This window comes from Argiope bruennichi, chromosome 7, assembly GCF_947563725.1.
Source record: "Argiope bruennichi chromosome 7, qqArgBrue1.1, whole genome shotgun sequence".
Classification (NCBI taxonomy): Eukaryota; Metazoa; Arthropoda; class Arachnida; order Araneae; family Araneidae; genus Argiope; species Argiope bruennichi.
Window position 1 is genome coordinate 2,976,930 of NC_079157.1, and position 12,769 is coordinate 2,989,698.

Sequence of the window (12,769 nt, forward strand, 5' to 3'; positions counted from 1 at the left end):
CTCTTCTCACATATAAAAACTACCTGAAAGGAAAAGATACATTTAATTAAAAAGTAAAAATGGAATTTTCGTCATTTCCAATTTAAATTGGAATTTATTTTTTATTATTGTGTTGCTATTGTTCTGCAAATTTTTATCAATTAATAATAGCTAATATTTATTCTAAATAGTCAATAGTTAAACCAATAGCTCACATGTCAGTGTACTATTGTGAATTCATATTTTCTTATATTCATATGAATTTGTGGGAATATTCTTTCAACTGTTAGTTTTACATTCTTGAGAAATGTAATTTTAAAACGGAATTTTTCTAAAGAAAAAAACAGCTTGCATATTTTAGAAAAAAAGTGGCATGTTTATTCGCTTTATTTCTTCTGTTGTAAAGCTGAAAATACACTTAATTCAAACTTATCTTTTGTGAAAGATCTTTTGCAAGACATTCACTTGCTAAATACAACAATTGTGTTATGAAAATGCTCTTTGAGTACTGCAATAATAAAGTGTTTAATCCTCCGTTAGGTATGGGCGATTTCTCATGCTTAACGGAATGCCAATTCATTCTTGCAGATTGGTTTTAGCTCTTTCCGTTTTTTTTTTTTTTTTTTTTTTACCTTTTAAGAATGGGGATTAATAAAACTCCGCCCCAATCGTTCATCTTTAGTCGCCTGAAACTGAATTCAATTCTCGCAGAGATCCTTACCTGATTTCCTCACTTCACATGTTGCACCGTCTTGCATGAAAACAGTGCTCTCTAAACATTCGAATTCTCGTAAGGCTGGAATGACCTGCCATAGAAGTTCTTAATAACATGCATCTGGGGTAGAACTTCTTTTAGACCCTTGAGGAAGGTTCTTCTCAAAAAAAATAGACCAAGAATAAAATCAGTTGTAAAATTATACCATTAAATAATGTAATGTAATCAGAATGCAGAGACTATTCATACACAAAGTTAGAATATACTGGACCCATTTGTGATACTTCTAAATATTCACATCACCATCTGGGATAAAGTCCCCCTCGTTTGACTATAAAATGTTCCAAGGCCTTACACTATCAATTCTTTTCAGAGAACAGAGAACAAAATCAACAGGTTGTTCCGGGTTTTTAGAAAGTAGCTCTTGTATTAAGCGTACTTTGTATGAATAACACATTAAAATGAATTACAGCACCATATACAAGGGAGAGATACAAGACCTGTGACACTATTCGACCATTTATCAAAAAATACAAGAAACCAAAGGCTCCTTCAACCACAGCCATAACGACTTCTTATACACCCGCTTCCGTCCTCTTCCTGGCAGTAAAACCAACTCTCCAATTTCTTCTAATTTAGTCATCGTCTTTTTCAATCCATTATTCGTCTTAAGTTCATAAACCTTTCAAGCGTCGATATTCTCGAGATGCACTTAAATCATTACTGCAGTTCTGATAAAACAACTTGAATAGTAACATTGAATCTTAAATGGTAAAGAATCATTTCTCGGCATTGACTATCGACAATTTTAAACATCCCGTATCCGCATAACGACTTACCTACACTGCATGAAAAACATCATCAAATAGGCAAAATTTTAACTATCATTTTTCTTGCAATTTTCTCTTCTTCTTATAACGCATAAATCAAGAACGAGCTCTCCATAAATCTGAGTAAGGTCATTTTAACTACCCTATTTTTTTAAAACGTCTTTCAATTTCAAGGTTCAATGAATAGCTCATTTTTCTACCTTTTGACACGCATAGGCCACATAGGAAAAGTAACTCGAACTGAATAGAAATGAAGTCAAACCCATTCAAAATTGAAATTGCAAATTACTGTTAATAGCAAGCTTGTACGCCACTTACCTGTCCAGAATGGCCTGTGCTGCGAGTAATAGGCTGTTGTCACTCTATTCACGTCTGTGATGGTCATAGCATCCCCCGCGTTGCATAAAGCGAGAATTAGGAAAGGATTGGTGTAGTTTCCAGTAGCCTCCACTCTCCTGCGCAACTCTCGAACCAGATCTTCGCCGTAGAAATTCGCTGGGTCCACGCAGGCCACCAATAGGGCATGAATGTACAGGGCAAGTTCTTGCGAACTCATTTTATTATTTCTGAAAGACAGAGAAGACTTTATTTTCAAATGAAAACTGAAACTGAATGAAAAGTGAACAGCAAAAAGTGCTCCTTAGAGCATTTTTAAGATTTTTTTTTTTTTTTGAAATACAAAATCTTACTTTCAAATTGAATTGCAAGTTTATTCTTTATATTTCATGTGAATTTATTTACAAGCAAGATAGCCGTGCCCTTTTAAAATTGCACGGGTTCGAGAATTGAGGGAACTTGTCATTTTGATATATGATTAAATATAGACGATGTCCATTGCATCAGTATAAAAAAAAACGATTCAATGATCTGAGATGCATGATGTCTATTTTAGAAGAACTGTCTATTAATGAAATGAACTTTTGAAAGCATCCCTCCATAATGATAGCTAAATTGACCTTAACGTGTATTCAAAATGTTCTTGCTCTCTTTTTCTCAACACTATGTCATTTTATTACTTTTTTATAGTAGGTCAAATAAAGAAGCATTTTACTTTTCAACATACATTTACTTTTTGAAATGGAACTAGCAATTGCGTTTTATGTGTATTACATATCTTTACCGAAACATTTTGATGCTGCATCAGGCTCATAAAAAGTCCCAATGCTAAAAGGATACGGATGTTTTATGGACAGTTAAGAAATCCATCAAATCATAGGCCCTTCCACATCCTTCAACAAATAACATTAAGACGAAGAACTGCAGGATTTGATATGCAAGATGGATTGATATGTAGATCGTCCTTTACATGCTCATTGCATTGCTAAAGATCTACTCATTGGTAAGAATTCTAGCGAGTGAAATCTGCAGGTGTTCCGCATTCTAACCTGTGATAAGTCTACCGTTTGATAAACAAAGCGTGTATCACTGCACAGATAGAAGTTGTAGAATGATTCAATGACGAATCCAAATGTATCAAAACCTGTCATAACAGTTGATGGAGCATGAATGGACGGCATTATGGATAGGATATTGAAACAAAAAGGGACAGGAACCTCATTGCCAAGTTCGTAATATGAATCTTGGAATCTGTTAAAAGTTAAAATAATTCTGAAAGTCTTTTCTTGTTGGATAAAAAAACATTCATCTAGAATCCATAAAACAATCTGTTAAAAAATAAAATGATTCTGAAAGTCTTTTGTTGTTTGATTAAAAAGCATTCATCTAGAATCCATAAAATGGGGTCAAGTAATCAAAACGGATATATTAAATATCCACTTTCATTGTGATACGTTTGATTTGATGACAGTTTATTTTATTAGTCTGAGAAATTTTCATAAAAATATTCTTGTTAATCATAACTTTAATTTATATTAAAAGGATTACTGATGATGATTATATAAATTCAACGTAAGAAAATCACTTCATTTTGTTCATCTTTATAATCTGAACCGATTCTAGACAGATGTCGTCTGTAATAACAGATATTTATACTGAAATCTCACCGCTAATCTTTCTTACAACAATTCAGTTAATCACAAATGTTTTTGTCAATCTTTGATTTCTAAACATAATTGTCTCCTTCTACATTGCCCATTTCTATCCATTTCGAACCTATATATACTAATAACTATGATAAGTATAAATGACTTTAAAAAAGAGGATTTTTTGAGCCTGTGGTGCTTATTTATAGAAAACTGACTTCTGAGATGGATCGTCATTTTTTGGTAAAAATTTAATGATATAAATATTGCAGATTTTAACATTGATTATTGCTTTAAGGAAATCTTTAACCAAATACAAATACAAAAATGATAGAATAAGAATAAAAAACTCCCCTTTCGTTAGTTGAGTGAAACTAAAAAATGATTTAAAAAAAGAAAAATACGATTTTGAAAAATAAATATGGAAGAATCCAAGTACTTCGATATAATTTATATCTTCAACACTAAACGTTAAGAAAACAGTAAGATTGTGCTACGTTTTTGCAGATCACAGAAAATAGAAAAATATTGAATAGAATTTTGACTTGAGTATAGAATATAGCTTTTAGTTCATGCAGACTAGGAACAACGTTTTGAAAACTAAAGGTTTGAGGTTTCAACATCTAATTTGCCAGAAATACCTAATTTTATCGTTCTTGCTTTGACTGCAATTCATTAAATTGACAACATTGTATTGACATTTATTACAGAAGTACTCTTCCCTTAAAAATATTTCAGTTTCTAATTTTAGACATATGAGTCTAACTTGATATTAGAGCTATTATAATTTGGCTTGTAAATACCAAGTGAAAGGAGAGAGGTGCTTTCCTTACTTGGTGAGGCGGTGAAGAAGTTGCATCGTCAATTCAGAACGGATTTCCTCTCCCGTACTGTTTCCAGGACTGAAAGTGTTGTTGTTTGTCAAGTACAAAGCGACGGCGATTCGATGGATTTGACGATCCCATTCGTCTGTTCTGGAACCCGAATTTTTTCTCATCAAAAACCATGTTTCCGATTTCGTCTTCGAAGTAATGTTATCTGGCAATTTTCCAGCAGTGTTACCTAGCGGCTCCACTGAAGTGTCACTTGTCGTTGTTACTGGAACGTTTTTTGTCCTCTTCTGTGCTCGCGTTCCTGAAAAAAAAAAGGAATTTGGGGAAACTGCTTTGCAAACAAAATTCACAATATGTATAAGATTAACCATCGATGCCTCTCGTAATAAATTTTATATCAAGTCCCATCCATCTATGCAATCACTTTACAAGTAGTTTTAGATTTAGTGTCATAGGAAGGAAGTATTTACATTTTCTATGAATTTAACAAAAAGAAACTATCAAAAAGGCATGCATTGATCAATAAGTCCTTAGGTGAGTCCTTTTATTTCCTGAAACCTTTTGCCCTTGAAAATGATGAGTTACATATACAATCCACAATAACAGTTTTCTTTCTTTCAATTTTTATTCAATATTTCAAGCACAACAGTATCTCGAAATTTATAAAATTTTCTTGCGTTGATAAATAAATGATTTCAAAAAATTTAATCAGTTATTTGTTTAGTTATATCGCATTACCACATATTAAAAAGCATCCAAAAAAATCTCTTTAAAGATTAAATTCTTCAAGTTTTACATAAAATTTTATTCCTTTTCAATGTGCTGATTTTCTACTTTTACATCCAGTTGTCTTTGGAAAATACTGCAACCCAGTCTTTCTGTCAAATTAACCACTTCGTAATCAAGAGCAATGCACCAGATGCGCATAATGAAAGTTATACAGGATATCAAAATGTTTAGCATTATTTCCCTAACTATTGCACATTGACATCTACTTCCAGTTACGAAGTTTCATTAAATAAAGTAGGCAGTTATACGAAACTCTTCGGCTTTTATGGAGGTTGAAAATAAATAATAAAGACCTTTTTAAAAGGCTGCCAAAGTGTGAAAATGTTAGTAAAATGCGTCTCTTAGATTTACCTGTCCATATATAAAGTTCCTAACAACAAAATTTGAAGGGATAGGTTTATTTCTATATTCTATGCTTTTCCTATTTCCATCTCTATTTTATATGCCAAGGGGCTTGTCACAAATTTAGCCGGTAACAATTATTTTAGAAATGAAGATTTATTAAATGCTTAAAAACTGACATAAATAAATATTTGTCTTTCGGCACATCATTAAATTATCACGACTTCAGAGAATTAGAGAAATTTCGAAAAGAAAATAATCTTCACTCGCAATTTTGTGTGCGATATTAATTTCTACTAAGAAATAACATATTTCAGCAATGAGGAACATTTTGAAATTTTACCGCCGCATGTATATAATCCTGAAGAAGGTGCAGATGTATTCAATTATTGTTTAAAAAATGCAACTTTGTATAGGTATCGAAAATACTCATTTTGTAAACACTTCAATTAATGCATTATTTGATAATTTTTAAAAAGTTAATTGGAATTAATAAATGATTTATAACTTTGGAATTTTACTTGCCCTTTTAATACCTTATTGCAATATATGCATCATGCCTAAAATGTACAATAATAGATTTTTTTGAAACACCAGTCAAAAAGTATGAGAAAGTCGTCTCAGTCAATACATTTGCATTCTGATATTTTTTTCCAATTTTATAGGTAAATGCGCGTGACTTTATATGAATAGATGAATGTAAAAAAAATATTTTATAAATTTATGCTCTTATCCTACATGATATGTAAAAAAATATTTTGATTTTTTTTAATTAAAAAACTTTACAGAATCTAAAATGCATTCAAACAATTGTGTAGCTCTTGAAATTTTGTAATTAAAAGAGTATGTCTAGGTGCTATATTTAAGAAAATAAACGATTGTTTTTTTAACATCCTGTATATCTATTACTATTTATCTAAAGGTCTGAAATTTTCCAAGCTTCTCAATGAAAAAAAGCGGAAAAAAAACTAAAAATAATTTTGGTTACAAAAATTACTGGCAAAAAGCAATTTACAGTAAAATGTAATGTTCATGCAATTTTTAGTAATCATCTATTCTTTATTTAGTAATCTCTCTATTCTTCATCTATTCTTTAGTAATCATCTATTCTTCACCAGTGGAAATATTACTTAAGAAAAGGCGCAATGAATCCTTCATCAATTTTATGCTTTTTCCACTTAAAAGATAGAGTTACTTTCAAGATTGTATTTTATTGGCAAAATTTCTTTTAACAGAACAGTAATTATGCACCAGAATCTTTGAGATCGCTTCAAGCTTCGAAGAAGAAGAGAGGTGCAATAATTACACACCAAATATTTTCGATCGGTAATATTTTTTTTTCCATTTAGCACAGACGAGTCTGAAATAGAAAAATTAACAGTACCTCTTTGCAAATCAACTTTGGACTACTCTACCACTATATTTTTAAACCTTTTTGATGTTAATTCATATCTGTAGAGAATGCTTTTATTTATTTTAAGGGACTGATGTAACGATGGTCGAAATACAATGTGAGTGCGGCTTTCGAATTTAAACGGAGGTTCGGAAGGTAAGTTTTTCATGAATAAACGAGATGTGTTTCGTTCTTGACAAACAGGAATGCGTACTAGGAGCTGTTGTCAGAGCACATGAGAAATATTCTGAGAAAAAAATTTTTAAATCACAGATCAGTTTTTATCAAAAGCTAACAATATATTTAGTTTATTTTTCAAGTTTTTATTAATTAAAAATTAATTGCTCTTTACTTTATTGTCTTTCAAAATGTTCTTTAAGCTTTTCTTCTATTTCAGTATTTATGAACAGAATTTGCAATTGCAGTACTAATACAAAAAATATTTCTCACATATGGAGAATGCTGCTATCGGCGGTTACTAAAATCCTCTGCTTCAATTGACATTTTAATAAAAAAAACATTTCAGACCATAAAAGAATTTTATTATATTAATATTGCAAATTGACATATAATATTGCAAAAAGATAAAACTGCAGAAGATAAAAGATTGTAATATTTTAAAGAAAATTAGTTTTATATTAAAAAATGACTTGTGAAAGAGCTTCAATCCAGGACAAATCATCTACAACATCCATACCTTCTAGTGAATAATGAAATTGATTGATAAAATGAAATTAATATATTAGTAAAAATAAAGAAATGACAAAAATCAACTCTTTAAAAAAATTGTTAAGATTTTGAAATGTCTCTTAGACCGCATTTTATAGACAGATTTTTAAAAATTAAAGAAAAAGAATTTGAAAAAATCACAAAATTGTTGACTGCATTAAAACTTATATATTGAATTTAATGAAACTAACCCACAGTATGCAACATATTGTAAGATAGAAAATAACATGTAAAGAAATTGCCGGAAAATTATGGTATTATAGAAATTAGCATATGTAAAAAATGAAAAAATCGGACTATCAGTTTGGTTTGGTATATGTTCTCTCTTAGAAGCAATACAGTACATACAAGAATGTAATGCTATCAATAATCGGTCTGACTGTTCTCTAGGAAGTGAGAGCCGTTGCCGTGCAAAGCATTTACAAACGCGGAAAGCGACTGAGGAGGAGCATCGAGAGCATACATATGTCTTCCTGAAACATCCCAAACATGCCATATGAGATTCAAGTCCGGTAATTGAACCTTCCACTCCATGCTCTGAATTGTTTCCTGCTAAGACAATCATTCATGATGCAAGTCCTGTGCTATCTGGCGTTGTTAAAGATAATCATCATCTGTTGCCTGAGAATAAGGGTGCACATAATCGTCAAAGTTGTCATCTCAATAAGTCTGAGCATCCATGATTTCACGTAGAAAAACATGAACGTTGAGCGTCCATCCAACGAGATACCACCCGAAAAATAGATTCTACATCTTCTAAATGTATCTCTTTCGTAAATGTTTGATGGATGACAATGGGTTCTCTCCGAATCAAATAATGCTTACTAAAGCTTTAAATGCTATTCTTTGGCCCCATATGTAAGCAGAACATCCCTCCATTATTCAGTCGTTTACTAAATATATTGATGTGCTCTCTTCAAATATTCCCCCCTATGGCATGATGGGAACGGTAAGGTAATGTCTGACTACTTCGTGTACAGACCACCTTCGTGAAACCGCTTAGCCGCATTCAGAGACCTGTGGCCTTACGGATTTGGTCATAAATCTGCCAACTGACCCATTGTATAACCATCATCGCCTGTGGACGTCGGTCCGGAGCTCCCCGCACATTGCCGGTAAACTGAATACACATCAAAGAGCCCCGGAAAACCACAAGAGAGGAAAAAGTATGCCATGTCTCCCAACGTGCATAGGTCGTCGGAACTGGACTTTACACAGACTGACGTCGACACCAATCGCTCCGTGGCTGTAGCAAGAGAAGAATGAGTCGGAATTGCGATCCTATTCCTTCGCATGCATAACGACAAATATCGGTCATCGGCGCTCGTCGTAGGGGTTGGTCGCCCATGGTTGAACCTTCTGGATGCCGAATTTGTGGTTAGAAATTGTTTTCAAAGTCCATGAATCAGAGAAGGGTTCATATTGTGACATTTGACTACTTCTGCCTTAGTTTCTCAATAGCTCTACATCACAATTCTTCGAGAAACTGAAGCCTGAAGGTCAATGTTACGAATTGGATAGTCCATATATTCTTATCTCAATATCTCAGAGAAATTTGAAGGCTTTCTCCGAAACATGTCATTTTATGTTCCTTGTAGATGACGTATTCCCCTCCACTAATCTGCATATTGCAATTTTACTCAGTAACTCTTATTTGACAACATAAGCAAATTTTACACGGACCGGATTATTTTTGAATGAATTATCTCTATTTTTGTCAATTTTCTTCAATTTTTAGAAACCGCTGCAGAAATAGTTGTTAGTAAATAATCACTCCACTTCTCAATTATCAAAATATTTGAACCAAAATTGTTCTATAATTTTCAGTCGCACATTTCTCTAAAACTGGCAAATATTGCACGAAATTCTTCCATTTAGCAATTTTGAGTTCCTGCTTGTATCAAAACTGTAATAATTCTAATTAATGAATTAATTTTTATATCTTAAGCATTTACAATTCATTCTTAAATATTAAACAATATTCAAATGTTGGACTTCTATTTTACAGTTTATTCCCATAAAGAAATGAGATTAAAGAAATTGATGTATTTTTATACATAAAGAAGCTCTTTCCATAGATATAGATATATATCGACTTCCTGCTTTGACAAGACGATGGGAAATGGGAATGGCCAGCTTTTAGAAATGTTTAGGAATTGAATATTGAAATAATTTCATTCATTTTATGTTAGCTTTGGAAGAAATATGCGAACAGAAGTTACAGAAAATTTCTAATAAAACTTATTATTATTCTCAGGAGAATTTGAATAATCGTCAGCCCATTCTATAAAAACAAAACAAAAAAGAGACATTTGGAAATTTCATATTAAAGTGCTGAAGTTTGTACCTTCTAAGGGCTACGTCGGATTAAAAGATGCCAATAAATATTACTACATATTTTTCTCATTTTACTTCTTCTAAATTCCCACATTTTTTCCAGTACAGTGACAAGAAAAGAAAATTCATTATTTGTTGACCTACGCTAATTCACATAACTTTATGGAAAAAAGACCAATTGATAGGTTTACTTGATATTTCTGTCTATCGGTATTATCAACTTATTTTTTTATTCAAGGGTCTGTGCATCCACACGAACCAAAAAAACCAGAAGATGAGCCGCGTACCAGAGTAATGCAAAAGACACATTGATGTGTATATCAGTATAATATTGAAAATTAATCATGCATTTTAGATGCTTCAATTACATTCAAATCACGATGAATTAACTTCAGAATTTGATATATGTTTACTAACTAGATTTCAAGACCACGAATGAAATTTCACTCGTTTAAAAAATTGTGCTTCTTAATTATTGTAATCGCATGTACTTGAATATACAAATTGACATCAACCTGTTGTAAGATTTTTCCAAAATGTGATGCTCACTCGTAATTTTTTATTCAAACCTAAGTTAATCTCTTCGTCGTCCGTAATGCGCTTCAAGTTTTCTTCTTTGTTTTGAAACTTTTAAACGTTTAAAACGCTTTGTAAATGTTTACTTGTTCGAACTCTTATTTTTGTTTGTTCTAAAGCGGCGAAAAACAGAGGAAAAGACGAAAGTTTTCTCGGACAGCAGAGGATGACGAAAGGGTTAATTTTTACAGAGATAGCGAAAGAGATAGATATATGTATAAGCGCCCAATGGATTTGTCTAAAATTGAACAAAAACCTACTATTGAAATTTGAAAATTACGTTTCAAATTTTCCAATTCCGCATAACTCTTTGCTTTTTAAATGTTTTCGTCTTCATTCGAAGACGGGCAATCTTCCAAAATGACTCCTTTCGATTCGGGGCATTCTAAAAAAATTAATTTTTATCGAAGTCCTGAGGTCGGATCTTTTGACAGTCAGAATAATTTCTGTTTATTTATGAAAAATGCAAAAAAAATGAAACTCGATTTAAAAAATAAACAAAATAATACATACATTATTCGTTATCATTATTGTTTATATTATTATATAGTTCAATTATTATCGTATTTATAAATATTCATAATCAGAGTCAAAAATAAAATAGTCCAAGAGATATTGCGACGAACTTACCACAAGTTTGCTCGTCAGAACGATCCCCGCAGTCATTTCTACCATCGCACACCCGGCTACGACGAATGCATCTCTTATTCATGCATTCGAATTGGGAAGGAGAGCACGTTGATGGAGAACAGGGAATTGAAGTACAGAAAGTTCGAACTGAAAAAGTAAAAGAATATCAGGTTTTTTTTCCCTTTAATTGCAATAAAATCCAATTCAAATTTTTCCCTTTAGAGTCGAAGGGCTGAAATTTGAGACTGTTCTTTTTTTTTTATGTACGCCTAAAAATGTCTTAACCCATAACTAATGATTAATATTGTCCATTGATTAATTAGGTGAATGCTTTTTTAAATGTCTTTATTAAATTATTCGTAGAGCGTAAAAATCGGGAGTAAACAGAATAAAAACTTCATACATTTTGCCAAAGAAGTATGAATGTTAGTTCTTATTTCAGTTCAAATAAATTTTTCCAAGTTTTCAAAAATAAATTCGTCCTTTTTCCAAAAGAAGACTCATACAGTCAATTATGTTACTTAAATAGAGATTTGTACATATAATATTTACATTCATTTATAAATATTTATATATGTTGGTGTATGAAAAGAACAAAGCTTGCATGGTGGGGAAATTGAGAGAGGCAGATCCAAATAGTTCACAACCCTTTCAATCCATTACGGTTCAACATTACGGCTTATACTAAAATAATTTTCTCATAGGTTCTAAAGGGGAATTCAATTTAATGTCTAAATGTGTCGTATTTTAATGTCTAAAAAGCTAACAATCGCAGCAAAAGTGACCGCAGAGCTCAATGCCCATCTGGATTTTCCAGTGTCAATGATTGCAGTTACAAAGCATTTATCTCAGAGCAGCAATTCCCAAGCCACTTGTCACAGATGCTAATGGTAAACGTTTTTTATAGTGATGTTACACTCAGAAACCTTAGTCGATTGATAAATGGAAGAAAGTAATAAGATCGGACGAATCGTGTTTCACACTTTTTCCTACAACAGGACGGCTGTACGTTTGGAAGACATCTGCACTAGTGTATGATCGCGATTGTCTCCGTCCATCTGTCAAGCATGGAGGTGGATCTGTCATGATATGGACAGCCATGTCGTGGTTTTCTGCTGGACCAATCGTAACCCTGAAAGGAAGGATCACTGGGGAAAAGTATAGAGTAATTTTCGCTGACCTATGATGCAAACTTTGTTTTCTGCAAAAGATGGAATTTTCCAGGGTGATAATGCACCTATCCATGCAGCGAAACTTGTTCAATCATGGTTTGATGAACACGATGATGAAGTTGTGGGATGTTTTAGTGGAGAAGGTTGCAAATTGGGATAGTTAAGTTACATCCACACATAAAGAATGAGCGACGACTTTTTTATATAAAAATAAACATCTTTTAATTTTTAACGCTAACACATCGACAGACAACAGATTTTTTGAAAGACCGGAAATTGATCTTTTTTTTAATTCGCACAGCTTGCGCGCTTGATCGTAGATAACTGCTTCGTACTTCCGGTGCGCAGTTAGGAAAATAGTTTTTCGAATACAGTCATTTTGATGGAAGCAGGATCGCCACAGTACTCCCCCCTCTAGTAGTGCAGCAGGCACTGAAGTTAGAGGTAACGAGTGTTGAAGCG

General features: G+C 32.4%; 1 protein-coding gene across 1 annotated transcript in view; it reads right to left on the bottom strand.

Moving 5' to 3' along the window:
* LOC129975890 (uncharacterized) overlaps nucleotides 1-12,769 on the bottom strand; it is a 47,613-nt gene that overhangs the window by 21,354 nt on the left and 13,490 nt on the right. The window contains exons 2-4 of the mRNA XM_056089165.1: nucleotides 11,136-11,282; nucleotides 4,340-4,640; nucleotides 1,843-2,090 (exon numbers count right to left, since the gene is read on the bottom strand). Of these exons, the coding sequence (XP_055945140.1) occupies nucleotides 1,843-2,090; nucleotides 4,340-4,640; nucleotides 11,136-11,282 (696 nt within the window). The remainder of the gene's footprint in view (nucleotides 1-1,842; nucleotides 2,091-4,339; nucleotides 4,641-11,135; nucleotides 11,283-12,769) is intronic.